The sequence below is a fragment of the Ostrinia furnacalis genome, unplaced genomic scaffold, assembly GCF_004193835.3.
Source record: "Ostrinia furnacalis isolate ACB-3 unplaced genomic scaffold, ASM419383v2 OfSCF4391, whole genome shotgun sequence".
In the NCBI taxonomy this organism is placed as follows: domain Eukaryota; kingdom Metazoa; phylum Arthropoda; class Insecta; order Lepidoptera; family Crambidae; genus Ostrinia; species Ostrinia furnacalis.
The window spans coordinates 70,931-98,323 of NW_021134630.1; the positions used below are offsets into that span (position 1 = coordinate 70,931).

Consider the following 27,393-nt stretch of genomic DNA (forward strand, 5'->3'; position numbering starts at 1 on the left):
AAAGTTCAAAAGATACAAAGCCTGTGCAGTGACTAGAATACTGACCGGCCACTGCAAACTAAACAAACATAAATCGAACATGAACATGACCGAGGAAACTCTGTGCAGATTCTGCCATACAGAAGAAGAAACGGCCATGCATGTTCTTTGCTCATGCTTCCCGCTTATGAGCAAAAGAAGTATCCATCTCGGGCGACACATCATGCACCCGGATGAGATAGCAGATATCACGCTCCAAAGAATCTGGAAATTTATAGACTCAACGAGACTAAGCAGTGAACTTTAAAGACTAGGGCTGCCACAATAGATCAAACCTGGTCGAGTTGGCGCAAATAAAGGCCCAAAAACCAATAATAATAATAATAATATTCGCCGACACATAAATTTAAGTAATAATTCATCTCGTTTGTAAAATTAACATTTAAATCTGAACCTTGAAATTTAAAGACGACACTTGCTACATTAAATTAATTTTAAGACTCGTATCTCTCATTTCATTCTGCAACATATATCGCAGTCATTCGATACTACTAATATCACGTTAGGTCATCTGACCCGATAAAATAAACCATTTAAACAATCGTATAAATATTGTCTCTAAGTCATTGCTCTGGGTTGAGGCGTAGTGTTTGCGTAAAGTACCAACATACTATAAAAGTAAGTAATCAACATTCATTCATTTTCATGATCATTTTTCTATAAGCTTAATTAATTAACATATACAGGGTGTTAGGTAAATGGGTATATGAGCCGAAACTAGCCCATGTTAACATGGTCATATAAATGGTATGGTGAAGTCAGAAAATTGATTTAGCTTTAGCAACTACTTAGCCAATTTTACCTCGTGTAGAGTTCAAATATAAAAATCAGCTTTCAAAAGATGAAGTAATAATGGACTTTACTAAATTATTGGAAATAATATTATCTACGTATAACGTAGCATAACACTTTGTAGGTATGTAACACCTAATGTAGGTATCTAATCTACCTGAGTAAACGTTTTCAGAAACTGATGGATGTCTTCAAGTTACAGTGACTAACCGCAAAAGATACTTTGAATACTTTAGAAATAAAAGGACAGATAGTAACTAAAATAATAAAATATTTAGTTTGTAATATTTTAATTATTTTTGCTCTATGTCAGAATTAATTATGTTCCCTTTGCGAATAGTTACACAGACAGGATTAAGTACGTGTAAATAAAAAAATTCGTAGCGCCCGTAGCACGCTACGTAGTAATGTCTACGGAATCCGACCACTACGAGAGTACTACGACCAACCTACCGGCCAAAAGTCAAAAATACTATCTTATACTTCTAAGTATTATCCTATTCCCACTTTTCACTTTTCTATTTCCCTTTACCTACTAAAGACATTAGGGCTGGGTTACACTTTGCGTAACCCTGCAAAAAGTCCTAATAATATGTTTTTTCCGTCCTAAACAAACAAAGTGTTGCTTATTTTTTTCAGTGCGACATAACACTGTTTTTTTTTTGTTTCAGATATTCGAGCAGCCAAGCTGTAGGCGAAATTGCCTCGGATTCCTAGTTTTAGTTCACAATGTAAGTGTCAATATATGTAGGAAAAACCTAGTAGGTACTTACCTACTTATTTGGTTACCATACCCAAAGAATAATACCTACAGCTTTTAGAGTAAGTAGGTATTATGTAATATACTCAGACACAGAAATTAAACAAAGGTAGCTAGGTCTGTTGTACCACAATGTTAATCACTATTTTATTTATGACCTTGACCTTGACCTAAAAAGTAGTCTTATCTAATTCTTATTCATGACGTAGGTATTCTGTGTCTGATAGTATTCCATTCCTTAAAGCAAACTATCTATTTTATTGTTTACTAAATTGATTTGTATCTATTAACTTATCAAACCTTTATGTACTGATGGAGTTAATGCCATCAACATTATTGCCTGGTGATTTTTAAATAATTAAGATTTTTTATATGTTTTTTCAACAAACAAACTAAAACCATCATGATCTGTTAGTCTTTAGGCTAATGGCCTTTTGCGTTATAAATTCTCAAACCGTTAATATTTTTTACTACTTTTACGCTAACTGCTCAATTCAAATTAGACCTACTATAAGTATAAATAAATTAAAATAATAACTAAGTATAAATCCATTATAGTATTCAGTGTAAAAACCATCGCGCGCCGTTTTTCACACGATAATGATTTTTCTCATAAAATTCTTTAGCGTTTTGTGCAAGTCGTAAGAAACGCGAGCCTAGCCTCGGGAATTGGGACTCGTCTTCGACAAAGGCTGTGAATCCCACCTCGAGCAATGTCGATTCCACTTTACATAACATCGTATCCTTGTACTATTTCGTCGCTGATCTGAGAATTGACCGCCTTGTGCACTGTGGTCTCCCCTCCTTCCACCATGCATTGACATGACATCACTATTGCCGAGCCGATTACGCCATCTATCCTGTCTAACTTCAATCACTAGTTCAGTCGAAAAATCCTATGGGAGATGTTAGCTAACCTATTTTTGTGATTCGATTTTTTGGATATTTGTTAAACAATCATGTTTAATGTGTTAATGTGACAGAAATCTTATAAATATGTATTAGTTTTTAAATAACGCGTGTGCTGCTTACCTCTTAGTCTAGGTATAGCAAAAACTCGATCCTCCCTTGTCACTACTTCGGGATATTTTATTACAAAATTCACTTGTTTCAATTAAAATTATTATCATTTTTCAGACTTAACCACTATGGCGCTAATACTACAATACATAAATGACATGCACGTAATAATGGACAAATATGGAGGTAAGTTAAATCCTGGTCACTTATTTAATCTACTAGTGCAATACTAAATAATCTATCAGTTATTACTGTTTTTCTCGCTAATTCACTTATTCTTTTTAATAATAAGTATTTAACTTTACAAAGTTTTTCTAAATAAACTGTTCTTACCGGTAAAAACAACAGGTTAATTAGTGGTTTCAAAACTACAAAATATAAAGTTAATATTCAACTACCTAGCAGAATAATAATGCTTTAAAAGGTTCTTTTAATATTTTAGGAGGATTTAAACTCGTAATTTTAATGGCGATAATCATCTTGAGTCTATTATCAGTTATTAAGAAAATTCTTTATTGTTGATAATTCATGAATACTACTACCCTCTGACCAATATTACCTCTCTGATGTGAGTTTATCATAGCTCTTTACATGAAAGTTCACAAACTGATATCCCATTATAATATCAATTTAAATGGCCTGTATTTACAGTTTACACGTAACCTGTTTGTCCAGTTTCCTAATTGTTTTTTGTTTTCAGATCCTCGGACAAATCCATGGTTCCTAATGAGTTCTCCATTTCCTACATTAATAATTTGCTTAAGCTATATTTATCTAGTCAAGGTGAGTCTAATTTAATTCACAAAGCAGAAAAATATTTATCGCTGCATTAAAAAAATAGATCAAGAATCACTTTTTTGGGTTACGTCTTGACTGTCTTTAAATTAAATAATGAGAATTTTTTATTTTTACAGGTTATAGGACCCAGGTTTATGGAAAACAGAAAACCTTATGAATTAAAAAATCTTTTAATAGCATACAACTTTATCCAAGTCCTGTTCAGCACGTGGCTATTTTATGAGGTGAGATATATTTCTAATTTCCATGAATATGAAATTTAATCATCTTTTTTAATAATCAGTAGAGATGTTAAGTATGGAAAAATAAAATTAATAATCCCATTAAATATTATGGGATATCGATCACTTATTAAAAGCAGTAAGTAATTTTTATTTCATAATTTGTAAACTATTCATGACTAAAAATAAATATAATAATGTTACATGCAATAAAATAATGTAAATTTAGTATTTCAACCAAAGTTGAACTAGCGAGTATTGCTTGTTACTGTCATTTATTGTCATATTATTATACTAATGAATTACACACTTAATGTTACGATTGAAATTATTCTAATGGAAAAATAGTCATTGCTGTATTCTACTTAGTAGATTAGAGTAGCTCTTAACTAATGCACAGTTAGATTTGATTTTCTTCACATGCAATAACTGAATAATAATATGTAACAATGTTACCTTTCCATAACATTATTTTTAGTGATTTTTAATATGATTATCTTCTAAAACAATAGTTTATCTAACTATCCTTTTGTGTTTTAAAGAATGATGCTTGATTAAACTTTGTTTTTAATTTTAAATGCGCTACCCAGAGTTTGATGGGGGGTTGGCTGAAACATTACAGCTTTCGGTGTCAACCTGTGGACTACTCAGACAATCCTATAGCCAATAGAGTAAGTGAAAACCTGGTGTTACTACACCTCAAAAATTGGCAAATATACGAACTAACAGCTCTTCACTGTACATAGCCATAGTTAGTTTAAGCATTTATTCACAGGTACATAACCTTGTATATAGCTTACCAGAGGTACAGGCGGCATCAGCGACTGTAAAAGTGATCGCATAAGTTCCAAGTTGTCCGCTTAGTTGCAAGACTAACAGTAGCGCCAACTACTCCACATCATAATAGTTTATTGTGGTGGATAACACGTCAATTACATGCAATAAACATGTGTTGACCATGTAAATATACAAATAACTAGGGTGAGGTGACGGCATATTGTTTCAGATCGGGGCATCAGGCTGGTTCACAGGCAGGTATAGCTATCAGTGTCAGCCAGTCGACCACTCCAAACATCCACAAACAATGAGGGTGAATTATCAATTTAGTTTTTTATACTATCCCCTTTTTTAACTCATTAGCCAAAAGATCTTCCATGATCCCTCTAATATCCTTTTCATACTATGATGCACATTTTTGATAAACTTTAATAACAAGCTTTGACTTTTTAGCAAACGCTTGTTGATTGTAATTTGTTTTCCCTTAGCTCAGAAGTAAAACATTTGACAAATCACAAAATAAACATTACATCAATTTCGCCTTCTCAACATCCCTCTAAGATTTTATTGAAGTTAATATTAGTTTACATAACACTTAAAAATTGTAAATCCAAAATTAATCCTTAACCAGGCTCTGGTATCCACAGAGCCCACATCAATTTGAACTTTATGCTGTGAAGACATGGTTGAAACCAATTACTTTTTTAGGGTTAAAAACAGTTGAGACTACCCACAAATTGACATTAAAAATACATCATATAATTGATATACATTTACATAATTTAATTGTATAAACCAGTTAACTTGCAAGTATTGCGGAATATTATAATAAATTAGAAATTTAATTCGCCCATGAAAATAATGTACAGCCATCAAAAATACACTCATACATCTTCATTTCATGCATCAGTCCACAAAACTTCACATAAGAAGTACATAAATATCACAACTCATGCATTAACAATAGTAATCTAACAAAATTCATGAAACTTACCTACATTCACATTGTATCGCCAATACTAACGAGCCACATTTTATAATTTAAAATTAACTGTCTGTGACTGCATATCATTCAAGTACTCGCTTTGAATTTTATTTGGTTCCATAAATACAGAGATAAGAAATAAGCATGCACAGACAGTTAAAAATACCAACTTATGATTTTTAATTATAGTTTTACTATATCTTATAATGATTTAATTCATTTTATTTTTGATTAAAATTATGTACTAACTATTTTCTGCACTTTTCAGATGGTCAACGTTTGCTGGTGGTATTATTTCTCAAAATTCACAGAATTCTTTGATACGGTAAGCAAATGTTCGGTTTACAATTTAATTAACTTTTAGTTATAACATTTACCCATAAATTAACGTTTACTAAAGTCCGGTCGCCGAGTAGATAGAATTTTGTCCAATGACCCCAAGCTAGCCATCCTTATCGTTCGCGTGTAATTATATTGCTGCCGCGACCGTATGACGGGTGGCCGCAGTGAGTGCGAGAGCGACCGCAGTGAGTAGCTTGGGGTCATTGGACGAAATTATATCTGCTCGGCGACCGGACTTTATAAAAAGGTTTTGTCAAACAAAACACTGACCAATGCTCTTTATTTAATTTCATCAATCGTCGGCAGATCTTCTTTGTGCTCCGAAAGAAGTTTGACCACGTGTCAACGCTACATGTGATCCACCACGGCGTCATGCCGATGTCGGTCTGGTTCGGCGTAAAGTTCACGCCGGGCGGCCACTCCACGTTCTTCGGGCTCCTCAACACCTTCGTCCACATCATCATGTACTCGTACTACATGCTCGCGGCCATGGGCCCCCACATGAGGCCATACTTGTGGTGGAAGAGATACCTCACCACCCTGCAAATGGTGAGTCCATAGAGATAGAGAGATGCCAACTAATGTGCTGAGTTCGAAACAAAAAAGAAACAAAGTAAAGCAATCAAAATATGTGCTCCACTGTTGTATAAGTAGGTACTCAACGTTCGAATAATCTTTAGTACTCAATTTAGTACTACGCAAGCAATGTAAACTGTTTACATTATGACGTCGCTGCTGTCATCATTGCTGTCACGAGCAATCTATATAAAAGAAAGTCGTGTTAGTTACTCCACTTATAACTCAAGAACGGATGAACCGATTTAGCTGAAAATTGTCAGGGAGGTAGTTTAGAGCCAGGAGAAAGACATAGGATACTTTTTATCCCGTTAGAAATAAAAAAAGGCTGCTTATTTATTGCCATTAAGGCGGTATTCAGCTAGTGTGTTATAGTTCCAAAATACTGGACTATCCTGTCGATGACATTGACAGTGGGGCGCCACCGTCAACACCGGATCGCTGGTTCAGATTTTTGCCAAGTTGGAAACCATATAGTTGAACGATGGTAACGCCCCCCTGTCATTGAGTTTAGTGGGACAGTTCAGCGTGGGTCATCTATATGCCCAAATGGCCCCGCCCCCTTGTCACATCTCCCTTTAGTTTCTGTGATCTGTGGGTGAATCCTAAATTTTCCATCTACAACGCTTCCGCGCTCCGAGAATAGTATAATAGGACTTGATGTAACATAATGATGTATTTTTTTGCGTAATTAACTGTAAAATAGAATAGTTGGAACGAGCCGGCGATTGTATCCGCTCAACCTCCAAAGTAATAGTGCAATGATTTAATTGCTGTAGAAAGGTCATCGCAGCATCGGTGACGCACGTCGGAATCACCTCGCCTCAAATCAGAGCGTCGAAAGTAATAAGTGATGACATTGAAGTTCGAGGCTGTATGATAAATGAGACTAAAATGCAGGAAAATTATTTTAAAACACTGATACGATATTTAAATACTGACCCCAATATGATTAATTTAATTTAATTATTTTTTATGAGGATGTTAAAAATCCATAAAGCAGACATTTTATTTTGAAATGACGTTCTGTATTCTTATAGAAAACAAAAGACTAGCATTATTTTGCTGAACAATATTTTATTTATTTTGTAATGGGTCTGTGTAATGGCTAGTGATGTAATGTCATTGTTTATGTGTTAACAATAAATTATTAAGCCTCGCTCCAGTCGCTTTCTATTCCAAGGCCGTTGGTTACTTACATGGTCAGATGAAATAGCTAATTAAAATTTGGAAAACCATTTCAATATAGCAGATAAGCAATCTTAACATTAGTTACAAAATCACATCCTACACGTTTCTAATAATTTGTCTTTTTTACTTTCCAGGTGCAATTCGTAGGAATAATGGTGCACGCATTCCAGTTATTGTTCATCGACTGTGACTACCCGCGGGCCTTCGTCTGGTGGATCGGAATGCACGCAGTCATGTTCTTCTTCCTCTTCAAAGACTTCTACAACCAGTCTTACTCTAAACCTAAGGTAATTATCGACATAGTGTTTATGGAAAAAAATATTTATTATTTCGTTTTTTTTTTCATTCATCCAGCACTTGATAAAAGTAAAACAATTTGGCCTCAAGATAATAGATAGTGCTTTCATAAATTGATGTTATCTATGCAGGAGATCCGGTGTCGGAAATATTTGCATGTTTTTGAAAGGCATTCCTTATGCATGTTTATATCGCCTCTCACTTTCTTCCACATTCGTCCATTAAATTATTCCGCTCTAACTCTATCAATAGAGTTAAGTAGAGAAAAAGAGCATATTAAATAAAATCTTCGGTCCAATTTTCATACAGCGCTAGCTAGCCCCAAGTAAGCAACATATATGCATGTGTTATTGGTGCTAGCATAACGGATATACTACTTATATACTTTTTAAATACATAGTAACATGCAGATCTGTCACAGAAATTAAAATTCAATCATTTCAATTTCTGCCCGGCCGGGAATCGAACCCGGGACCTCTCGGCATAGTAGTCCTTTCTGATTTCTGAATCATTAAACGAAATGGCTGATATTTATCTTTATTAAAGAAACATACAGCCTTGTTTGACACATGCAGCTTAAAATTAGGTGGATTATACATTAGCCTTTAAAGTTTCTAAGTGTATATTTGAAGTTTTCGTGATTATTCCAGGTCCGTGCGCGTGATCGGTCACCGGCACCAGTGAGCGCGGGCGCGGGCGCGGTGGCGGGCGCCACGATGCTGAAGGAGGCGTACGCGAACGGCACCCGCAACGGCTACAGCAACGGCCACGGCCACGGCGTCGCGCGCGCGCGCACCGTGCTGCCCGCCGGCAACTGACGCCGCGGCCCGGGGCCCACCGGCAACTGACGCCGCGGCCCGGGGCCCACCGGCAACTGACGCCGCGGCCCGGGGCCCACCGGCCGACCGCACGCTCCGGACTCGCGACCCCCCGACGGTTGACGTTAGCGATAAATGTGATTTTTATCTAGTGTACATACGGTTAGACGGTACGGTGTAAATTTTTATTTTAATTATAGCGTAGGTAGATTTGTGATCGCATAGCGTTTGTACTCTGTCAGTTCGGCGATGATGCTTCTAGTGTTAGGACGGTGCGGCGGTGCTCGCGCTCGCGACCTGAGTACCTTGCCTTAGTTTGAGTTACGATGCCTCGCGGCGAGACGGCTGACCTGCGGTCGCTGACCGATGCCTCGCAGCGATGCGACGGCTGACCTGCGGTCGCTGACCGATGCGATTAGTTCAATGTGTTGTCTCGACACGTTATTGTTTCAAATGCAACATTTTTTGTTGTTATACGTTGACTTTATTATACCTGATGAATGAATATTATTGTTTTTATCGTATTTAAGTACAATAACTGTATTTTACTTCGAACGTTGATTCGCAATGTAGTTTTAGAATGTAACACTAAAGCGGTTGTGTTGTTTATTTATTTTGTTTAATTTATCTCTTATTTAATACCAAAATTATGTATATATAAGATCAAATTAACGGGTTTCTTAGAATTAGCTATCATGTTCTTCCTTTATTTATAGTCTTCCGTTTTTCTTTTATGTACTTACCAAATTATACGGTGCTTTCTTCCACCAAACAGTGTTGTCCGATTGTAATATTAAGCATAAACTGAGCTCGCCACTTTTATACTTTTTTTTTTTTCAATTTTCAATGAAATCTGTTTATGTACCTATTGTAATTTTTATACAAAGATATGCAAATAAATACATAAGTATAATTAATATAACATTTGTTGTTTATTTTTCTGTGTTGCAGTAACAGGTTGATCATTTGAGCTGAAGCTGATATTATTAATAAATTCCGCTTATATTAATTTCTGTCCAGCTCCAATGAATCGGCCAACTATCACCTAGCACCTTTAGCTCTTTGTACACCAAAGTTTGGATTTGTGAATAAAGGTTTGTGCAATAAAATAAATTTTCAACAGAAACAATTCATTCATTAATTTTATTAAGTATCAGATCGACTTGCAATATTTATAATATTTAAAGTAGGTAAGTAAATTACAAATTCACAATCATAACATAAATCGTAAAAACAAAATATAAGATAGACTAAGCTTACTCAATGGAAATAGTGGATTTCTAAGTATATTATTTCTAGTTATTGTAATTCATGTTTTTATATTGGAATAATTGTGCACAATTTAAAGTTTTCTCATAGGATATTAAGTATTATTATATTATACCAATTTTCAATAAAATAAATCTCTTATCTATACTAATATTATAAATGCGAAAGTAACTCTGTCTGTCTCTCTCTCTTTCACGCCTAAACCACTGAACCGATTTTGATGAAATTTGGCATGGACATAGTTTGAGACCCGGGAAAGGACATAGGATAGTTTTTATCCCGGTTTTTGAAACAGGGACGCGCGCGATAAAGTTTCTGTGACAGACAAAATTCCACGCGGGCGAAGCCGCGGGCGGAAAGTTAGTATGATATAAACTAGACTAGCTAGTATGATATAAACTAGGCTAGGATCATTTTGCTTCTACTTTCTACAACTTTTTTTAGTTAATAACATTACATTACACAAAAGTGCTAATATGTGTAAACCACCAATGCAATTGGAAGACTAGTTACAAAATAATCCCTAATTATACATGTTGTAACACTTAAAAATTTTCAGTGTTTTAAAAAAATCATACAATTTTTTTAAAACACTGGGTAAAAAATCTTTAGGATTAGACAATACAATCTATTTCGTAAATGCGAGGCTTGGCAGGTACATTTGATCGTTAGGTAACTATTAAGTACTGCCTGCTTAATTGGTAAAATTTGGCTGCCACCTATTCTGCATATTAGCTGGGACTTGTTTCAAAAAGATTTGGCACAGCGAAACCCAAGATTTCCAGCAGAACTGTCTTCTGTATTGTGTGATCTTGCCGAACATCGGTAACGGTAGCAATAGGATCGATGACATAGATATGAACCACCCTTTTTTACCTTTTCTTTTGGCTGGAATAAAAGTAATACATTAGTTATACAAAAAACATACCTACTCAAATATTTAATGAATTATTATGTTTCTTACATTTTCTTCTGACCAGGGATCTTCAGTCCACTCCCAAACATTTCCTGCCATGTTATGAAGTCCAAAACCATTTTCAGGAAATAAATCTACAGCATTTGTGCCAATAAATCCATCTTTAGCTGAGTTATGAGTGGGGAATGTACCCTGCCAGATGTTTGCCCTTAAACAAAATTATAAATGATGAAAGAGGAATACATATTTATGTTAAAGACTGAAGTATTGTGATTATTTCTTACATATGTTTTTTATTCGGAAATAGTTTGTCACCCCAAGGATATTTGGTGTTGCGTTGTCCACCGCGACACGCTGCCTCCCACTCAGCTTCCGTTGGGAGACGGGCTCCTCTCCACTTACAAAATGCTTTGGCATCTGACCATGACACATGTGCCACAGGGTGGTCCATAATATCTGTGAACAAAAGGGACATAAATGCTACGTTACAAATTACATAATGTTGCTGACAGAACTTTGTTACACCTACCTGATATCTCAGAATCAGGCCCGTGAGGATGTCTCCAGTTTGCGCCCGCTACTTTATACCACCAGGGCGCCTGTACAACTCTAAAATCTTTTAATTGATCCTTAAATGTATTGTTAAGAAATAATGTAAATACAAAACTATCTCCAAAAACTTCAGCTTCAGTCTTATAATTTGTTACTCTGGCAAAATGATCAAAATCTCTATTTGACACCTCGTATTTATCTAATAAGAATTTGCTTAACTTCACCATCCTTTTTGGCCCTTCTTTGTCGGTCTCAATAGCGATGTCGTCTGTGCCAACCTGATATTCACCACCAGGTATGAGCAACATATTTTCGTTTGGAATATCTTTTGGATCAGTTAATTCGCTATTAGAATGACACTGCTCCAAGTTTTCATTCATAGATTCTAAAAAGTTGTTCTCAGCAGAGTACTTACGACCCTCATCGAAAGCATTGCAACCACAATCACTTTTCTTCTCAAACGTTTGTACGAATTGTAGCAGTAGATAAATAGTCAAAATATAGTAAAACATCGTTAGATTTCTTAAAAATTATGAAAAATATTGTTATCAAAACATTCTAAACAACAGCTGTTATCAATCAACGTCAAATCAAAAATGTCAATCATCAAACAGCTGTCAGGTCTGTCAAAGCTACTATTTTACCGTTTTTACGTAATGTTAGGCTTTGAATAACGACTTATGCCACGACTTACAAAAATTGTCTATGGAATTATGAGCAGCCATCCTTTCTGATATAAATAGCTGCATCTTACAGCCAATGAGGGCAACCATTTAGTCGGAAAGTGCCACAACTTATAATAGTGTGTTCTCCAGCGCGCGCCTCACTAATCACAAAGTAAGGTTCCTGGTTCCTCCCGTATCTGTGGGTTCCTCCGTCCTTGATCTCGTTTCTGTCAAGCGCCAGTGGCGCCAACTAGTAATCGCATAAAATACTGCAGGTAGCCCGGGTAGCCACACAGCGTAGCCACACAGGGTAGCCATAATGAGCTCTTCAAGTTTCGAAGTAGCTGGTCTTTTGAAAAACTGGGTTGTATTCAGAATGTCACATGCCCAAAGGGTTGGGTTGGGGAAGCACTGTATGTTGTGTCCAGCCTAGGAATTGAACTGTATGAACTGCGTAAATGGAAAGTATCAGGGAACCCCATAGCCCCATACAATAGCGTTAACGGATCCAGATGCCCAATTTCTAAAGATAAAATAAAACATTACTTCGGTAAATGAACATTTTTATTTATCCAAATATAATTCTATAAAAGAAAGAGAACAGTAAAAAATAAAAAGTGAATTTTAATCCCTTCCGAATTAGCACAGTGTAAAACGGCCGTGGTGGCAGGCTGAAAGAGAAATAACCTTATAAAACTCTCAATCATAATGACTTCAATATCCTATTGCTATTAAAAATAGTTAAATCTAGATTGGCCCCTTAATTTTAAACGTTTTGTGCTTTAATTATATACTCCTCACCTTTGGGAACTTTCAAATATTTTATTAGAAGAGTTTGTGATCAGTATGATGATCATTAAAAAAATTTAGCCACTGAAAATAAGAAATAAATTTTATTATAAATCAGTCGTACACACTCAAATTCTAATTAAGTTGCCAAAAAATACCCTACAATCCTATTAATTATGTAATTTAGTAAGCGGTTCATTAATTCAACTTTTCCTTCTAGGAAGGTATTTAATTTAGATACGCTCTCTGCCAGTTACCAACTGAATAATTGACCGTATGTACGACCGCATTCTAACATTAAAATTTAGCTACTAAGTTGGTACTCAAAAGTACTAGTACTATTTTTTCTTTACACTAGTTACTTAAATTAACTACGACTGAACTTAAATATTTTTTAAAAATAGATAACTTACAATAACAGTGGTACAATGTCTTCTTGTTTCATTTTACCGTAGTATTTCATTATACCATCTACATGACCCATTCCCACAACGGCCAGTACCCGGGGACCTTCAGGTACTGCAATATAAAAAGGAAAAACAAATTAAATAGTTATACTTATGCATAATATGTAAAGTTATGTAGGTGCAGTTCGCGCGAAAAAGAAAAAATGTAGCCTTTTTAGAACATTTTGTTTGGAACTGCATTGACTTAACGCGCGAAAGTGGTTGGTTCGTTCGTTTCAGCCAAATGACGTCCACTGCTGGACAAACTATCAGGTTGGTAACTATCAGAAAATGCATTCACTTATAAATATTGCTCACCAGTACGAACACACTCCTGAATAGAATACGCTAGACATTTATCACGTTCGTCAACGAACACGTGGAATATTTTTTTGAAAGCCGGAACATCTCTTGTGATCTCTTCAAACTGTGCTTGCACGAAATCTTTGTCTTTGTATCTCTCCAACTGCTGTTTGCTGAAATGAAACAGAGATTAACTATTACTTTCCTTATAATTATTGCATTTAAAGTACTGTCAACGACATAAACCTCGACTAAGCTACTCTACTTTACAGTCATCTAAATTCCCCAGGCTACCCATTTCTTAGAGCTGTAAACATAATCTAAATTAAAAATTAAAATATTTACTCTAAAGGCTTCGGATTTGCTGTAGTCAGATGGTACAAGACTTGGCCTAGCTCATATACACTCAAGGATTGAAATGCTCTTGCTATAGTTATTTGAATTGGTCGATCGCCCAAGAACAACTTGCATCCTGGTATTTTTTTCATCTGGAAAATAGAAAAGAAACAAGGAATCATTTTAATTAGTAAGGAAAATTTTTTGACTGAGAAATAATATTTGAAGGCACTTTTTTACCTCGTGATAAGCTCTTCGAAATTCTCCACCCGGTGCGACGCCTAGCTCTTTCGCAATATCGGCGTAGGTCTTGAGTAGCATAGCGTGTAACATACCGGATACAAAGTTTTGTCCTTTAACTGCTTCCCTATAACATAATAAAACAAGTGTAGGTACTGTTATACATAGTGCACTATTGAAAGACCACGTACGCAACAACAAATTCTTTAAGCCGACACGATAGAGCGTCTTTTTATTACTCGGCGTCGGCGCTTTAATAACACCGTGCCAACCTATGTATAACATAACTTTTATCATACTATATACTCACTTCATTTTGCGGGCATCAAAATTTTTGGCATCTTCCAAAAATTTCTTATCGTCCAATTCTAATAACGACACTCTTTGTCGACATAACTCCACAAGAATTGCATTTGGGTTTAAAACTCGTACTATCTGGAAACATACAATAATTACGATGGTTTAATATGATAGCTTTTATAAATAAATTAATATCACTGTTATATAAATAAAACCTCATTACCTGGGAAACATCTTCCACTGACTGCTTGCTAAAATGCACTGTGCCCAGTAACACAACTGTTGCTTGCTTGTCATTTTGTAACAGAGTTGCTGAAGATGGTAGAGGTATATCAGAATAGTTTCTTCGAGAAAGTGTTGAACATAGAGCTGAAAGTTTGAAGGAAAAATTAAAATTAGCACTAGAGCAAAAGTGCCTTACGAATATAAGTCAGCAAAGTCACAACTACCAATTATTACGAGAAGTAGGCACTTACTGTTAAGTTTTTGATGCTGTTTACACAATGCAACGGTTTCAAGACTTTTGCTGAACTGCCTAACAAAGCAACATACTTGGTATCTCATATTTCGCTATGTAATTTTGATTTATTGGGAATTTGGTCATGTTAGTACAAAACATTTTATTTGGCTTGAAATTTAGAAATCCATTATTGCTCCAATCTGTCCATATTGGATTTTGATTTGTCAAAGTGTTTGTTTCGTTTGCTGTTTGTCATAACAAATTACTTGTCACATTTTTATAATGAGTTCACACTTAATACTTTTATAATAACTTGAAAAAAATCGAATTGGCTAAGGCGGTTATCACACTGCGCCGCGCTCCGCCTCGGAGTGCGGGGCGACAGATTTAATAATTGTATGCAAGTACCTGTTTGTATAGAAAACACGCGCGGCACTTCACACTGACAACGCGTCCGCGCGCGTGATTTTTTATATGAAAATCACGCGCTCCGCGGCGGAGCGCGGCGCAGTGTGATAACCGCCTAAGGTGGGAATCGAACCTACGACCCTTCGCTTCCCGGGCGAGTTCACTTTTAGGTTTACACAAAATTAATGGCCATCGGCAAAGGGGTTATTAATATTGCTGAATATACGTCGCTGCAAACTTAAAACTTAGCTGTAAATTGATAAAGTATATTTTGACTTGTAATAACCTTTACACGCAAAACTTAGTATAGTTTGTAAATCAAGGAACCCAAGTTATACATAGTGATGAAAGATTATATTATTATGAACGGAAAAAGAAAGAAAATGACTTTTATAATAACACTAAATTTATTTTAATATAATATTATGACAATAAAGATCAATTTTCACACACACTAATAACGTCACATCAACAAGCACACTAATATTACGTTCTATAAACTCGTATGCCTTAGGCCTGATTTTTCAATAGCTAGATAACTTTTAACTGAAGAATAAGTTTGGCATATTGACAGTTTTAGTATGGGAAATAAGTCAAAATGACAGTTCTATTCTTCAGTTAAAACTTAACCAACGATTGAAAAATCAGCCCTAAGTCTAACCAGGCCGACTATACTCATTGCCGCTTCTTTATACTTATACACACATTATACAATATTATGTGATAAATCTATGACCTAACTAAAGGCAACGCATATTCCAGGCGAATTTAATCGCACTATAAACATTATTATCGAGCATAGTAAGAGAAAAACATTTGAAACAGTGTCTTCGCATATTTATATAAAAACAATCTAGTTATAGCATTAATCCTGATGGTGCATAATTATTCCTAAAATAAAACGTTTCAGTTAGAAGTTTACGAGAAAATTATTCCATTCTTTGCGATAGGTACACTTGAACTATTGTTTTACGAGGTAAAAGTTATACGGTATTTAATGTCTTATTTGTTACTAGCTAATTACAGCTGCAAAACTTTAATATGGAATAGCGGTATAATAGTAATAACAATTTTTCATTAATAGACAACGTGCGTGGTTTTGTAAACAAATGAATTTGAACCTAAGTAACTAAAAGAAATGGACATTAGGTAATAATATTTGTAATCAAAACAAAAAATAATTTTATGTTTATACTTAACACCGAAGGAACTAACGTGAGCTTTTCCGCTACTCTAGAAATGGATGGAAAGTTTAATTGTAATTTTCTAATTTATCACAGGCATTAAACTGATGTTAATTAATTCATAAGAAAACATCCGTTACACATTAAACGTTACTCGTAATAATTGTGATTCTAAGAATCACGTCAAAAATCAACAAATTAAAATTAATCTTATGTAAAAATAGGAAAGCACAAAATAGACCTTTGTGATATTATAACAAACGGCAAAAAGGGGTTAACAGAAGTAAGTGCCTTCTTAAGCATTTTTGAAACAAAGTGAAGATTTCATAAGTTTCTTAAAATTAAATGAATATAAGCTGGAAAAGTTACCTATGTTATGCATATCTTAGATTATCTGATCAGACACTTCGGGCAGTGGCACTTCACAATCTGGGCACTAAGGTATTTTTTTCAGGCAATTATTATTCCTTGTATTTGTAAAAGCTTTACATACTAACTGACGATCTTACTAATAAAAATGCAAGTTTTAAACTACCTATCTAAAAATAGCCAAAAATTAAATGTATCTGATATTCAAAACGGTTAGCTATTTTTAGTTAAAGTTTAAAACTTGACTTTTTATCTAACTCTAGGTCAATAATGAGCAATTCAGAATCTATGTATAGTCCGTGACAATAAAAACTAAGCAAGCAAGCAAACAAAATATTAAGCGCGTATAACATTTACATCTTTCTCTAGTGACATGATTAAACCTATTTTAATCGCAAAATAAAATAATGTTGCATTAGTTGTAACAATTAAATCAATTAGTATCGATTTTTATATACAAAATTATCTATTGTCGCGGACTATACATATTTACAAGTCTACTTCATTTATCCATACAAGTTTTCATTATACATATTGTAAAATCTTAATATGACGATCATGTTTTGTGTTAAAATAAAATAATATATTCCTAGGTGCAATAGTAAAAAGTATACTACTCAGTCTAACGCATAAATTCTTTCATATTTTGTAAATACCGGCATATTTTCTCAGATTTGTAAAATACAGTGGTCAGATCAAACTTTATTATTAATATAGAGAAGAGAAGAGAACGTGAATTATTGTAGACTAAATAATAAGATCTAATGTGTGTGCGTCAAATAATCTACTTATTGACCGAGTCTATTCGTACATTTGAATCGTGCTCGTTTCTGTCAAATTCCATAGTCATAAAGATCAGAATTCAACTAATTTTCAATGTTTTTGTCTTCAAACTCTAAACTTTAATTACCAAATACATATCAGAATAGAGTTGAGAGCAGCTTCTGAATACAGACAATACCTAAATGAGAACCTCCTCCTTTTATTAAAGTCAGTTAATAACAGCATAATCAAGAGAAGTTACGGCTTTTATCCGATTTGAACATCGCATAGTATTACTACGGCAAGAAAAGTCGAAAATTCGCTTCCAGCTAGAGTTTTTAATAATACCTAAAGTAAAAGGTGTCGCAGACAAGAATAACTCTGCTTATCATAATGCATTTGACAATAAATAGTTGACCAGCGTGATTAAAACATACAAGTAGGACTGATTGTGATAAAGACAACATTACAAGAGAGAAAAATAAAATTGAAATTAATCTCACTCAATATAAAATAATTTCACCGATTTCACGCGTTTGTAACGTCGAGGTGTATACTTAATCGAATTTTGTACAACATAAATTGAGTAGGTATAGAAAATTGAAATAAAAAAACAAAAGGAATCATTAATAATATAACATAGATCAAAGTTAAAGTACCTATTTTACGTGAAAAAGAAATGTTCCAGAAAAAACAATAATATTTTTCACTCTTGCTCGTTTAAAAATACGATATTACATTTTTATTTGACGCCCAACACATCAAACGAAGATAAAGATTTACATTTACGTTGTCATGATATGCTATGATAACGATAATGACTTTTTACATTTAGACCCGGAATAATAATTGTGTAATAAGATTCTAATAGTCTTGTATTAGTTAAGAAAATTCTATACTAGATTATTCTTTAGAAGATATTCTTGATTTTTTAATATATTTTTTTTAGTCCAGGACGATAAAAACTTTCTGGAAAGAAAAATTAATTACAGTTATTAACCAGTTTCATTTCTTAGCTGATAATATGTAAACAAAGCAATGATTAGGTATATGACAAAATTCCCTCCCTTAGGCGAACGCGGGGGATATTATCCGAGTATTGCGGCGAACATGTTTTTGTATGTTTGGTAATGAAACAAACCACGCCCATAACAATTAATTGGTGTTGGTACTGTTGGTGGATATTTGACGAAAATTATAACTCTGAGGGCTTAGTGTGAGTTTGCATCAAACGTCGTCACTAGTGAGCGTGTAAAAAAATGACATTAAATGTATGACGAATTGTACAGCGCCCCTAGCGGAAACTTTCAAGAACTAAAATTTTCATATATTTTTTAACGCACTCTAGTGAGGACGTTTAATGTAAACTCACACTAAGCCCTCTGCTTATAGTATTTCTAGTTCTACCACAGAATAATAATAAGTACTACGTACAGAAATTTTACTTCGCGAAGGTATTTAAAAAATGTATGCTTAATGTTATTAACAATATGGTGTAATTTAGCCTGTCTCAAGAGTCATGCACCATTTTGTTGACAAACGTCAGTGATCGGCACTGCGCCGAAGCTATAGGGCTGACTTCGGTAAAATGATGTGACATAAGGTGCCAAACTGCGGAAAATGGCGGTGAAAATACATGATTTAGCATGAATTATCATGAATAATATTAACTACTTATTTACCTCTCAGTGTCTTGAGGCAACTTAAAAAAGTACATTCTGTGTTTTTATTTAGGCAGTTAAATACTGCACAGTATTTAGTAAACCATTTTCTTTATTTTCTTCCATCATACACAAGAATACGCGTGCGTGAGTCAATGTTCGCTCGTATGTGAGGCCTTGTCGAATAGTATCCTGTAGGTGGGCCATCGTGCGTGTTTTGTTTTCGATGTTAACTCGCGGAGATGAACAGGCCTGTTTCTACTTACCATACTCGGCGACAACGATCAAAGCGGCGAGAGCCAGCGGCGCGGTAATAACTTGTACGCTGCATAAACCACCGCGCCTACGCATGCCACGCGCACCGAAACGCGGATCACGCGCGTCGACAGCGACGGAGGAGGCACCCTGCAATCAAGCATCACATTTCACTGTCATGCATCATGTTTCACTGTCATGCAACAAGTTTCACTGTCATGCAACAAGTTTCACTGTCATGCATCACGATTCACTGTCATGCAACAAGTTTTTACTGTCATAGCATCACGTTTCTCTGTCATGCATCATGTTTCACTGTCATGCATTTTGTCATTAAAGCTGAAAATCATTAATAATGCAATAATGCAAAATTCTTTTTGGACTTTGCATATTTCGCGTGTTCTTCTGATTGACCATAAAAGCCCATGGTCTCCTCGTTATAACTATATTCATATTATTTATCTTAATTAAAGAAACAAACATATTTATTAGGTAGTTTTAGGACTTACTTGAGTAAAGGCGCAATATCCTGCTGCCTGATCTTGCCCCAATGTTCAACAATGCCTGCGACATGTCCGATTCCCACCACTCCAACGATACGGCAAGGTTCTCGACCTAAGAAAAAATATCAATTAGTACTCAAAAACACATTTTACCTCTTTAATTCTGCAAGTTATAGCAAAACAAACATGGTAGAAATAGTTTCTTAGTGGCCTTATGCGGTCGCTATAAGTTAATGCAATAAAGATATAAATAGCAACCGGTAGATAGTAAATCTCAGGCGTTACAATGTAAGTGCAAAGTGACGTTAGTTGGTGACACTATGATCAAGTAGTAGAGTAGGTGAAACAGCATCTAAGAATAGAAGGCAATTTTTTAAAATTGTTAACTTTAGCCAAAATATCAATGCACTGTTAAAACTCACGGGGTTGCAGAGCGGCAACTTGCAGCGAATGGCAAAGGAACATGTCTCTCTCCACAACGAAGACTCGTTTGAGCGCGGGGAACTCTTCGGCCATCTCCTCTAACATGTCTTCTAGCATTTTCTTTTGTTTGCACTTCTCTACTTCTTCCACGCTTCAATAAAAAAGATACAATAAACATATTCTGCTTTTAAAAAAAAAATGTTAATTAGTTTTTTATAAAATTTATAAAAATTATTGCTTACCTAATAGTTTGATTGGAAGTGAGCAAATGCCATATAAATCTAATCGTCTGCCCCCAGGACAAAGAGGCTAAGGCCCGATGTAATGTGATGTCAATGGCCCTATCACCCAACTGGACGATGCAATTTGGTATCTTTTTGGCCTGTGTAAGGAAAATATACAATAACAATTAACTGATGAAATGAAAAGTTATTTAAAACAAACAATAAAAAAAAACAATTTAAAATGATAATGATGCTTCGAAAAGTGAAAATTAAATTCTTGCACAAAACTATTAGAGTAGGCGCACACCGTTGATTTTTCGTCGGCCGATTGTTTAGTCGGGCAGTTGATCAGTATGGGCATGTATGGGAGTGCGCACACTACGCCGATACGATTTGGCCGATTCTTCATACAATTTGAAATCGGGCACAACTATCGGCCAACTAAAAATCAACGGTGTGCCTACTCTTACACAAAAATAGACCAATAGACCGAATTACTTAGATGAAGATTGATAGCAGTAATATGACCTTTAATATTTTTTTTTTTCTTTTATTTTGTACTAGCTGTGCCCGCGACTTCGTCCGCGTGGAATAATGACTTTGGGTAGGCACTTTTATTAATTTAGTCTAATTATTTTACAAATAGCTTTTGCCCGCGACTTCGTCCGTGGAGAAGTCGAAAACGTTCTCATACGATTATTTTTAAATGTTTTAACGTTATTATCTAAATGTTTGAATACTTTTAAAATATAAAAATCAGGTTAAATAAACATGAAAATATTTTTTTCTTATATTTTATGAATATGCAGCTCGGCCTTTGATCCGGTGAACGAAATCGAAAACTACACCTACCGCAGTATTATTGGTAAACTTTTTTTTATATTTTCCTACGGGTGCTAGAATCACCAAGCTTCCAGCATGCCACTGGCCGTGGGAGAAGGAGCTTTTCCTCAAGACTACTCCCACTACCTCAAGGGCCTCCGCCAAAACTCTCGCGCGAAAATGAGTTTATGTATACAGCGCAAGCAGGTGCCCGCGGCATGACTTTCATGCATTACTATGCATTGTTGGGCGAGCGCACGCAGCGGGCACCCACTCCGAGGTTAAGTGGAGGCCCCTAGAGTATGGTAGTCGTTAACATGACGTCATGATTGTAAAAAAATGCACTAATGAGTAATTAATATCAACTTTGAAGCAAATCACCACTAAAATAACTTTCTACCCCTTTTTAACATAGTTAGGGGGTGCATTTCACTAAAATACGAAACACGTCTTCCATTAATTCTGTTATAGAATGCTTATGCAAAATTTTAAGTAGATTGGACGAAGGAATCTCGTTATTTCATACAAACTTTGCCCCTCCTTTTTACCTCCTTAGGGGTAGAATTTTGGAAAATCCTTTCTTATCAGATGCTTACGTCATACAAAGAACACACCGTCCAAGTTTCAGGTCTTTACGATCAGCGGTTTAGGCTGTGCATTGATCCATCAGTAGCGCGCGTAGTACTTGATCATTATTTTGCTGCGATGTGATTTTAAAACTGCGATATCTCCTAAGATATTTATTGAAATCGAATGGTGTAAAGGGCAAGAATGTTTAAAATTAAATACTTGTGGTGAATAATTTATTTATTTGGATAAGGATTAATATCATGTTTATAAAAACACCTTCGCAAATAATGCATTATTTTAAATTTTTTTTTGCATAAAAATGGTTACTATGAGCCAACCTTAAAAGATAGACATATGCTACCGCGGACTTTTTTAAAGAACTTTTAAAGGGGAACAATCCTGTCATACATGATTTTTGCGAAACTTTAACCGTTTACGCAGCGTCAGCTCTCAAAAGGAAAAAATTCACAGATTTGAAATATTATTGATTGGTGCTCCGCTCCTATTGGTCTTAGCGTGATGATAAATAGCCTAAAGCCTTCAGGAACTAACGGGCTATCCAACACAAAAAGAATTTTTCAAATCGGTCCAGTAGTTCCTGAGATTAGCGCGTTCAACCAAACAAACAAACAAACTCTTCAGCTTTATAATATTAGTATAGAAGTATAGATAATACGCCTTCAGTAAAAAACAAATATAAGGTACGTAAATGTATGTTTTTTTTACCTCCGCCATTGCGCGTCGGAATTCGCCACCAGGTGCCATTCCCAATTCCCGCGTAATGTGCGCAGACATATTCAGCAGTAGGATGTACATCAGGCCGTTGAAAACCCCATTTTGGGCCATCGTTGCCCTGTAACAATGTTTACACATTTAACAACTAGTCCTAAGAAAAAATATGTAGGTATGTAACTGTGTCTGTCTTGTTAGTTGTCCTAAATAAATAAACACATTAACGCCAAAAAAACAGGGTACTTATTTAATAAACCATTTGATATCAACAGTAGGTAAATAAAAAAACTTACCTTATCTTTTTGATATTTATATTCTTAGCTTCTCTTAGTATAATCTCTTCGTCTAATAACAAAATGTTAGTTCGCTGCTCACACAGTTCCACCATCACAATGTGAGGGTTCACTTCTTGAATGACCTGAACAAAATAGTGATAAATTGTTTATACAAACCATCAATCCTAAATAAAAATAAATACTCTTATGCTGCGTTTACACTGCGTGGAAATTAGCCAAGTCAAGTCAAAAAAACAGTGGAGTGGGGATGAATTATGAATGAATTTCATCCCCACTCCTCTGTTTTTTTTACTTGACTCGGCTAATTTCCGCATAGTGTAAAAGCAGCATTACTTGAATGATAAAGTGTATTAAATTAATAAATATTCTTACCCTAGAAACATCCTCCTGTGATTGTATGCTGAAATGTGCAGTGCCCACTAAGTATACTTTCCCACCATCCGGAGCATCCAGCACTGTCACAGTACTAGGTAACCCATCATCCAGCGGTAGATCAGGGACTCCTGGAATTGTTATAAAAAATTTACACTACTATTTCAGATATCCTCTTATTTTTGGACAAAATCCAACTACTCTCTTCACATACCTTCAATATCACATTCAGGATTGGAGTCTGCTATAAGATTGTCAGAAGGACTCTCTTTCTTCTGATCTGGAGTAGACGTAACAAATTTCGGCTTTTCTGCAATCAAATAGACAGTTAAATATTTATAATCAACATTTTTTTAGTGACATTTTAAAAACAGTTACTTTTTGTCCTTGTTCGTTTTCTTTTTAGTAGCATTTTTCTAACAAAAGTCAACGGCTAACGGATAACTCCCACAAAGCACTGTAGTTCTAACAAGAAACCTTACCACTGCCTTCTGGGTTAGATTGTTTGATCCTTTAATTAGATTAATGGTATCAAGTATCTTAATATCGCTTTTGATTTGAAGTCTTAGTATAATACTTTATTGCATGTTTTAGCGTCAACAGCTTGTGAAGGGATAGTGAGTGGTAAAATACAAGTACAATTAGTTACAAAAATAGTGTTGTGCAGACCACATTTTCTTAATTAATTCAACTAGAAAAAAATAGAAAATGTATTACCATCCTTGTCTGGAAGCATGTTTCCGGTCAGGCTCATATGGGCATCACCTCCACCGTCTTCAGCCCTAAGAAACATCTGGCATTCATTGACTATTTCACATTTGGAGCCTGATACATTGGGTCTCATGAGGATGGGGTCCTCCTCCAAACTAATTTTTTCATGTTTAATTAGATGATCAGCAGGATCCATCTTTATGACTACACTGTAATAAAACTAGAATAATTTTAAAAACCCCCTTGTCCAAAAAAACAAGGTTTGGTATGTCATAGCAGTTTTGGAGTTCTTAATATTTTCTGCAGGTGGGTAGCAAACAAATATACAAAAATAGAGCCCCTAGGAGCAGAGATCTATCAGATCGCAAAAAGCAATATTGATCCTACTTTATTCATTCGTGGCATGCGAAAATCTAAGTTATAAATACATTATTTGAATAATAAATGGTGTCTAGCTTACCACTCGCTATGTTAAATGCAGTGAACACAAGATTGGTCTAAACAATAAAAAGTTATTTAAAGTATTTTCGTGGAGCAATGTAGCTAATTCTCTCTATTTTTAATAATTTTTATCGTTTTTTGAAAATACCTACGTAAATTGACATTTGGTAATGACAGGTGACAACAAGACAAAATATTACAGATTAAAATATTTTTTATTTTTTTTTAGCTTCATTGAGCTCACTGAGTATTACCAGTGGAGAAATTAAAATCATAGATAACCGATTTTCGACTAAGCGTAATATGGTCGCATCTCTAGTTGTGTTACGTCATTCTCATTTTCATTCGAAATTTAATTTTCTACCTTTTCAGAGGTTTCATCTACTTTGCATTTAAAACTTGCAAGAAAAAGAGTAAACATGAGTGCTTGGAGGCAAGCCGGTTTAAAGTAAGCATTAATTAGGATTGGTCTAAGTATTTTTATTGTGTTTCATCGATATCGAAATCTAAAGGTTATCCATTGCATTTTAGTTACATAAACTACTCCAATATCGCTGCCAAGATGCTCCGCCGGTCACTGAAGCCTGAATTACGGACTGAAGCGTTAAAGCGAGACGAGTCCCATGTCCGAATTACACCTTGGGCTAACGGCAGACCAGCTCGTGAGTATTTTATTTTACTGGATATTATATTATAACCTACGAAGATCATAGGTTAAGGACACGGAATTTGTATGAGGATTTTATTTTGATAATACCTGCTATTTATCTTTCAGATGAAAAGGATTAATTACTGTGTAAGTTAGGATAAAGGGTAAACCTCGACACTGATTAGTTGAATAGTCTGCTGAATAGTCATAAAATAAATAATGCTGTTTTGTGCCGTTTTATAATTAATGAGTTTTGTTTCAATAATACCAATAGAAGCTAATAGATAGATAACAGTTCTTAAAAATTAGGAGTTACATATATGTTTTTTTGAATGTTGTTCTACTAACTGTAATGTGAATGTTTCTGTTTAATAATAATATGTGACATGCGCTGTGTGATTTTTCTAATAACAAAATTAACTTGTAGCCAATATTTAGTTTTTTTTTGTTAAAATTTACTTTCATCATTTTCAGACTTACAAGCAGCTGCCAAGTAGATGGAAGAACAATTTATGGCCATGCATTATTCTCATCAACAGTGAATTATTTATTATAATAGACCTTTAGCCTAATAAACATCTATCAGTTAATGAATGATTGTAAATAATGTACCTAACTGGTGCAATTTAAAATAAAAACTGGTACTACAATTTCAAGTATTTATTTATTCTAGTAACTTTAACAGGTATATTAGATTTAACCACTTCATCAATATAACTTTTGCCTAATGGAGCTACAGGATGAATATCTTTATCATCTATATTTGTAACTAAAATGGATTTTTTCTTCAATTTCTCAATACCATTCCAAGCAATCATGATACCATTATCAGTACATAATTTTGGAGGCGGACGAAAAACATTATATCCCATTTTGGTTCCAATAACTTCAATAGCTTTAAATATAAAGTTATTGCAAGCTACACCCCCAGAAACTACAATATTCCTATTTGGTTCAGTTATAAGTTTCTTTTGCTCACAAAAAACTACAGCCCTTTCAGTTCTGTGAGCTAAATGTTCAGCTATAGCACATTGAAATGAGGCACATAATTCATGGACTTCAGGTATGATTTCATCACCCATCACACCATGTTCGGACTCTTTTTTGAGTAATTTTCTTATAACAGAGTCTTTTAATCCACTAAAGCTAAAATTGCAATCCCTAGATTTCACTATAGGCAACGGAAATTCAAATGAATTCATATCTTTTGCTTTCAATGCTGCCAATTCTATAGCTCTACCACCAGCTACTTTAGAATATTCAGCAATATTTTTTAGCTTCATTCTTCTAGCCACTTTGTCCATGATCTCGCCTGGAGGGTTATCTAAGGATTTACCAAGAAGAAGATAATCATCAACATCTCTTACTAGAGCTAGAAGGCAGTGTCCACCAGATATTAATAAAACCAAAAATGGGAATGGAATCTCCTCATACATTCTAGCGGCTAAAGCATGGGCTTCCATGTGATGTATCGGTATTAATGGCTTGCCACTTAGTTTAGCTAAATATTTGGCATATTTGACCCCAACTTTCAAGTTAATTAGCATTCCAGGTTGGGTTGTCACTGCTATGGCATCAACATTTTCAATTTTTATTGATGATTTATCTAAAGCTTCCTTCACAGCTAGTTCTATATTGTTACGATGCAATTCATATGCCACTAAAGGATTCACTCCACCATATCGTACATGTATTAAATTTTGAGAATACAGAGATTCTCCTAGAATGACTCCATTGCTGTTAACAACTGCGCACCCTGTATCATCGCAGGATGTTTCTATTCCTAAAATAGTCTTTCTGGATGTTAAATCTCTTACATTTCTAATGGGTAGACCACTTTTCACTATTTTTACGCATTTTCTTAGAATAAAGGCCATTATCACATCACGCCTCTTTAGTCTGAGACATATATGTACTGAAATTAAAATATGTAAAACATTTTTAAAGAAAATAAATTAACTCAGTAGAAAAATAAACTGCTGATTTCCTCTAACGCACGAGGAAATAAAAATGAAATGTAAACAGAGAACTGTCAATGTCAAAAATAAAGTCGTGGATACAATATATAATTATGGAGCAGTCTCATTTTATGAAAACCGAATGAATAAGGGTTAAACGT

General features: G+C 34.8%; 6 protein-coding genes across 14 annotated transcripts in view; 2 read left to right on the plus strand and 4 right to left on the minus strand.

The window, feature by feature from the left end:
* Positions 1–9,252, plus strand: part of LOC114359440 (elongation of very long chain fatty acids protein AAEL008004) — a 26,842-nt gene extending 17,590 nt beyond the window's left edge. The window contains exons 1-10 of one of the 5 annotated variants that reach the window (XM_028313848.1): positions 2,480–2,498; positions 2,729–2,797; positions 3,312–3,394; positions 3,526–3,633; positions 4,637–4,720; positions 5,661–5,717; positions 6,041–6,283; positions 7,636–7,788; positions 8,449–8,642; positions 8,673–9,252. In XM_028313848.1, the coding sequence (XP_028169649.1) occupies positions 2,740–2,797; positions 3,312–3,394; positions 3,526–3,633; positions 4,637–4,720; positions 5,661–5,717; positions 6,041–6,283; positions 7,636–7,788; positions 8,449–8,616 (954 nt within the window). In that variant the 5' untranslated portion in view covers positions 2,480–2,498; positions 2,729–2,739 and the 3' untranslated portion in view covers positions 8,617–8,642; positions 8,673–9,252. Of the gene's footprint in view, positions 1–1,502; positions 1,563–2,440; positions 2,636–2,728; positions 2,798–3,311; positions 3,395–3,525; positions 3,634–4,220; positions 4,302–4,636; positions 4,721–5,660; positions 5,718–6,040; positions 6,284–7,635; positions 7,789–8,448 lie in introns of those variants that run through there. The other 4 variants (XM_028313851.1, XM_028313850.1, XM_028313849.1 and 1 more) reach the window with 4 other exon arrangements.
* An 86-nt stretch (positions 9,253–9,338) lies between these two features.
* On the minus strand, positions 9,339–11,943 carry LOC114359441 (formylglycine-generating enzyme). The gene is made up of 4 exons (XM_028313852.1): positions 11,331–11,943; positions 11,086–11,257; positions 10,850–11,009; positions 9,339–10,773 (listed from the first exon to the last, which is right to left on the minus strand). The coding sequence occupies exons 1-4, from the start codon at positions 11,863–11,865 to the stop codon at positions 10,633–10,635; spliced, it is 1,008 nt and encodes a 335-aa protein (XP_028169653.1). The 5' UTR covers positions 11,866–11,943; the 3' UTR covers positions 9,339–10,632.
* Positions 11,944–12,565: 622 nt separating this feature from the next.
* LOC114359464 (traB domain-containing protein) lies at positions 12,566–15,170 on the minus strand. Of its 2 annotated transcripts, none has more exons than XM_028313880.1 (8): positions 14,909–15,170; positions 14,656–14,801; positions 14,443–14,567; positions 14,133–14,259; positions 13,902–14,044; positions 13,572–13,729; positions 13,221–13,326; positions 12,566–12,689 (listed from the first exon to the last, which is right to left on the minus strand). In XM_028313880.1, exons 1-8 carry the CDS (start codon positions 14,994–14,996, stop codon positions 12,587–12,589), a joined length of 996 nt encoding a protein of 331 aa, XP_028169681.1. In that variant the 5' UTR covers positions 14,997–15,170; the 3' UTR covers positions 12,566–12,586. The 2 variants fall into 2 exon arrangements, with proteins under 2 accessions (XP_028169681.1, XP_028169682.1); XM_028313881.1 differs by having other exon boundaries at positions 12,623–12,891; positions 14,909–15,168.
* Positions 15,171–15,957: 787 nt separating this feature from the next.
* LOC114359443 (traB domain-containing protein) lies at positions 15,958–24,788 on the minus strand. Of its 3 annotated transcripts, none has more exons than XM_028313853.1 (11): positions 24,645–24,788; positions 24,191–24,393; positions 23,688–23,783; positions 23,474–23,604; positions 23,099–23,223; positions 22,800–22,926; positions 20,700–20,839; positions 20,457–20,608; positions 20,041–20,146; positions 19,543–19,681; positions 15,958–18,584 (listed from the first exon to the last, which is right to left on the minus strand). In XM_028313853.1, exons 2-10 carry the CDS (start codon positions 24,378–24,380, stop codon positions 19,561–19,563), a joined length of 1,188 nt encoding a protein of 395 aa, XP_028169654.1. In that variant the 5' UTR covers positions 24,381–24,393; positions 24,645–24,788; the 3' UTR covers positions 15,958–18,584; positions 19,543–19,560. The 3 variants fall into 3 exon arrangements, with proteins under 3 accessions (XP_028169654.1, XP_028169656.1, XP_028169655.1); XM_028313855.1 differs by having other exon boundaries at positions 16,952–18,584; positions 24,191–24,255; positions 24,645–24,771; XM_028313854.1 differs by having other exon boundaries at positions 16,952–18,584; positions 24,191–24,404; positions 24,645–24,771.
* A 131-nt stretch (positions 24,789–24,919) lies between these two features.
* sun (ATP synthase subunit epsilon stunted) lies at positions 24,920–25,899 on the plus strand. 2 transcript variants are annotated; one of them, XM_028313859.1, is made up of 4 exons: positions 24,920–25,073; positions 25,157–25,287; positions 25,401–25,421; positions 25,749–25,899. In XM_028313859.1, exons 1-3 carry the CDS (start codon positions 25,045–25,047, stop codon positions 25,412–25,414), a joined length of 174 nt encoding a protein of 57 aa, XP_028169660.1. In that variant the 5' UTR covers positions 24,920–25,044; the 3' UTR covers positions 25,415–25,421; positions 25,749–25,899. The 2 variants fall into 2 exon arrangements, with proteins under 2 accessions (XP_028169660.1, XP_028169659.1); XM_028313858.1 differs by lacking the exon at positions 25,401–25,421.
* Positions 25,813–27,278, minus strand: LOC114359444 (probable tRNA N6-adenosine threonylcarbamoyltransferase, mitochondrial). The gene has a single exon (XM_028313856.1). The coding sequence runs from the start codon at positions 27,149–27,151 to the stop codon at positions 25,919–25,921; it is 1,233 nt and encodes a 410-aa protein (XP_028169657.1). The 5' UTR covers positions 27,152–27,278; the 3' UTR covers positions 25,813–25,918.
* Between the last annotated feature and the right edge of the window lie 115 nt (positions 27,279–27,393).

What these genes read in the sequence shown, in the direction of transcription:
- LOC114359464 (XM_028313880.1), bottom strand. Translation starts at nt 14,996, where the DNA reads ATGAGATACCAAGTATGTTGCTTTGTTAGGCAGTTCAGCAAAAGTCTT. An exon ending in GCAAATCCGAAGCCTTTAGA is followed by an intron (nt 13,730 to 13,901) that starts GTAAATATTTTA and finishes GTTTCATTTCAG; the next exon opens with CAAACAGCAGTTGGAGAGAT. An exon ending in TCAGGAGTGTGTTCGTACTG is followed by an intron (nt 13,327 to 13,571) that starts GTGAGCAATATT and finishes TTTATATTGCAG; the next exon opens with TACCTGAAGGTCCCCGGGTA.
- LOC114359441 (XM_028313852.1), bottom strand. Translation starts at nt 11,865, where the DNA reads ATGTTTTACTATATTTTGACTATTTATCTACTGCTACAATTCGTACAA. An exon ending in GCCTGATTCTGAGATATCAG is followed by an intron (nt 11,258 to 11,330) that starts GTAGGTGTAACA and finishes TTTTGTTCACAG; the next exon opens with ATATTATGGACCACCCTGTG. An exon ending in ATCCCTGGTCAGAAGAAAAT is followed by an intron (nt 10,774 to 10,849) that starts GTAAGAAACATA and finishes CTTTTATTCCAG; the next exon opens with CCAAAAGAAAAGGTAAAAAA.
- LOC114359443 (XM_028313853.1), bottom strand. Translation starts at nt 24,380, where the DNA reads ATGGATCCTGCTGATCATCTAATTAAACATGAAAAAATTAGTTTGGAG. An exon ending in CATGCTTCCAGACAAGGATG is followed by an intron (nt 23,784 to 24,190) that starts GTAATACATTTT and finishes ATTTGATTGCAG; the next exon opens with AAAAGCCGAAATTTGTTACG. An exon ending in GATATTGCGCCTTTACTCAA is followed by an intron (nt 19,682 to 20,040) that starts GTAAGTCCTAAA and finishes GCTTGATTGCAG; the next exon opens with GGTGCCTCCTCCGTCGCTGT.
- sun (XM_028313858.1), top strand. Translation starts at nt 25,045, where the DNA reads ATGAGTGCTTGGAGGCAAGCCGGTTTAAA. An exon ending in TGGAGGCAAGCCGGTTTAAA is followed by an intron (nt 25,074 to 25,156) that starts GTAAGCATTAAT and finishes ATTGCATTTTAG; the next exon opens with TTACATAAACTACTCCAATA. An exon ending in GGCTAACGGCAGACCAGCTC is followed by an intron (nt 25,288 to 25,748) that starts GTGAGTATTTTA and finishes CATCATTTTCAG; the next exon opens with ACTTACAAGCAGCTGCCAAG.
- LOC114359444 (XM_028313856.1), bottom strand. Translation starts at nt 27,151, where the DNA reads ATGGCCTTTATTCTAAGAAAATGCGTAAAAATAGTGAAAAGTGGTCTA.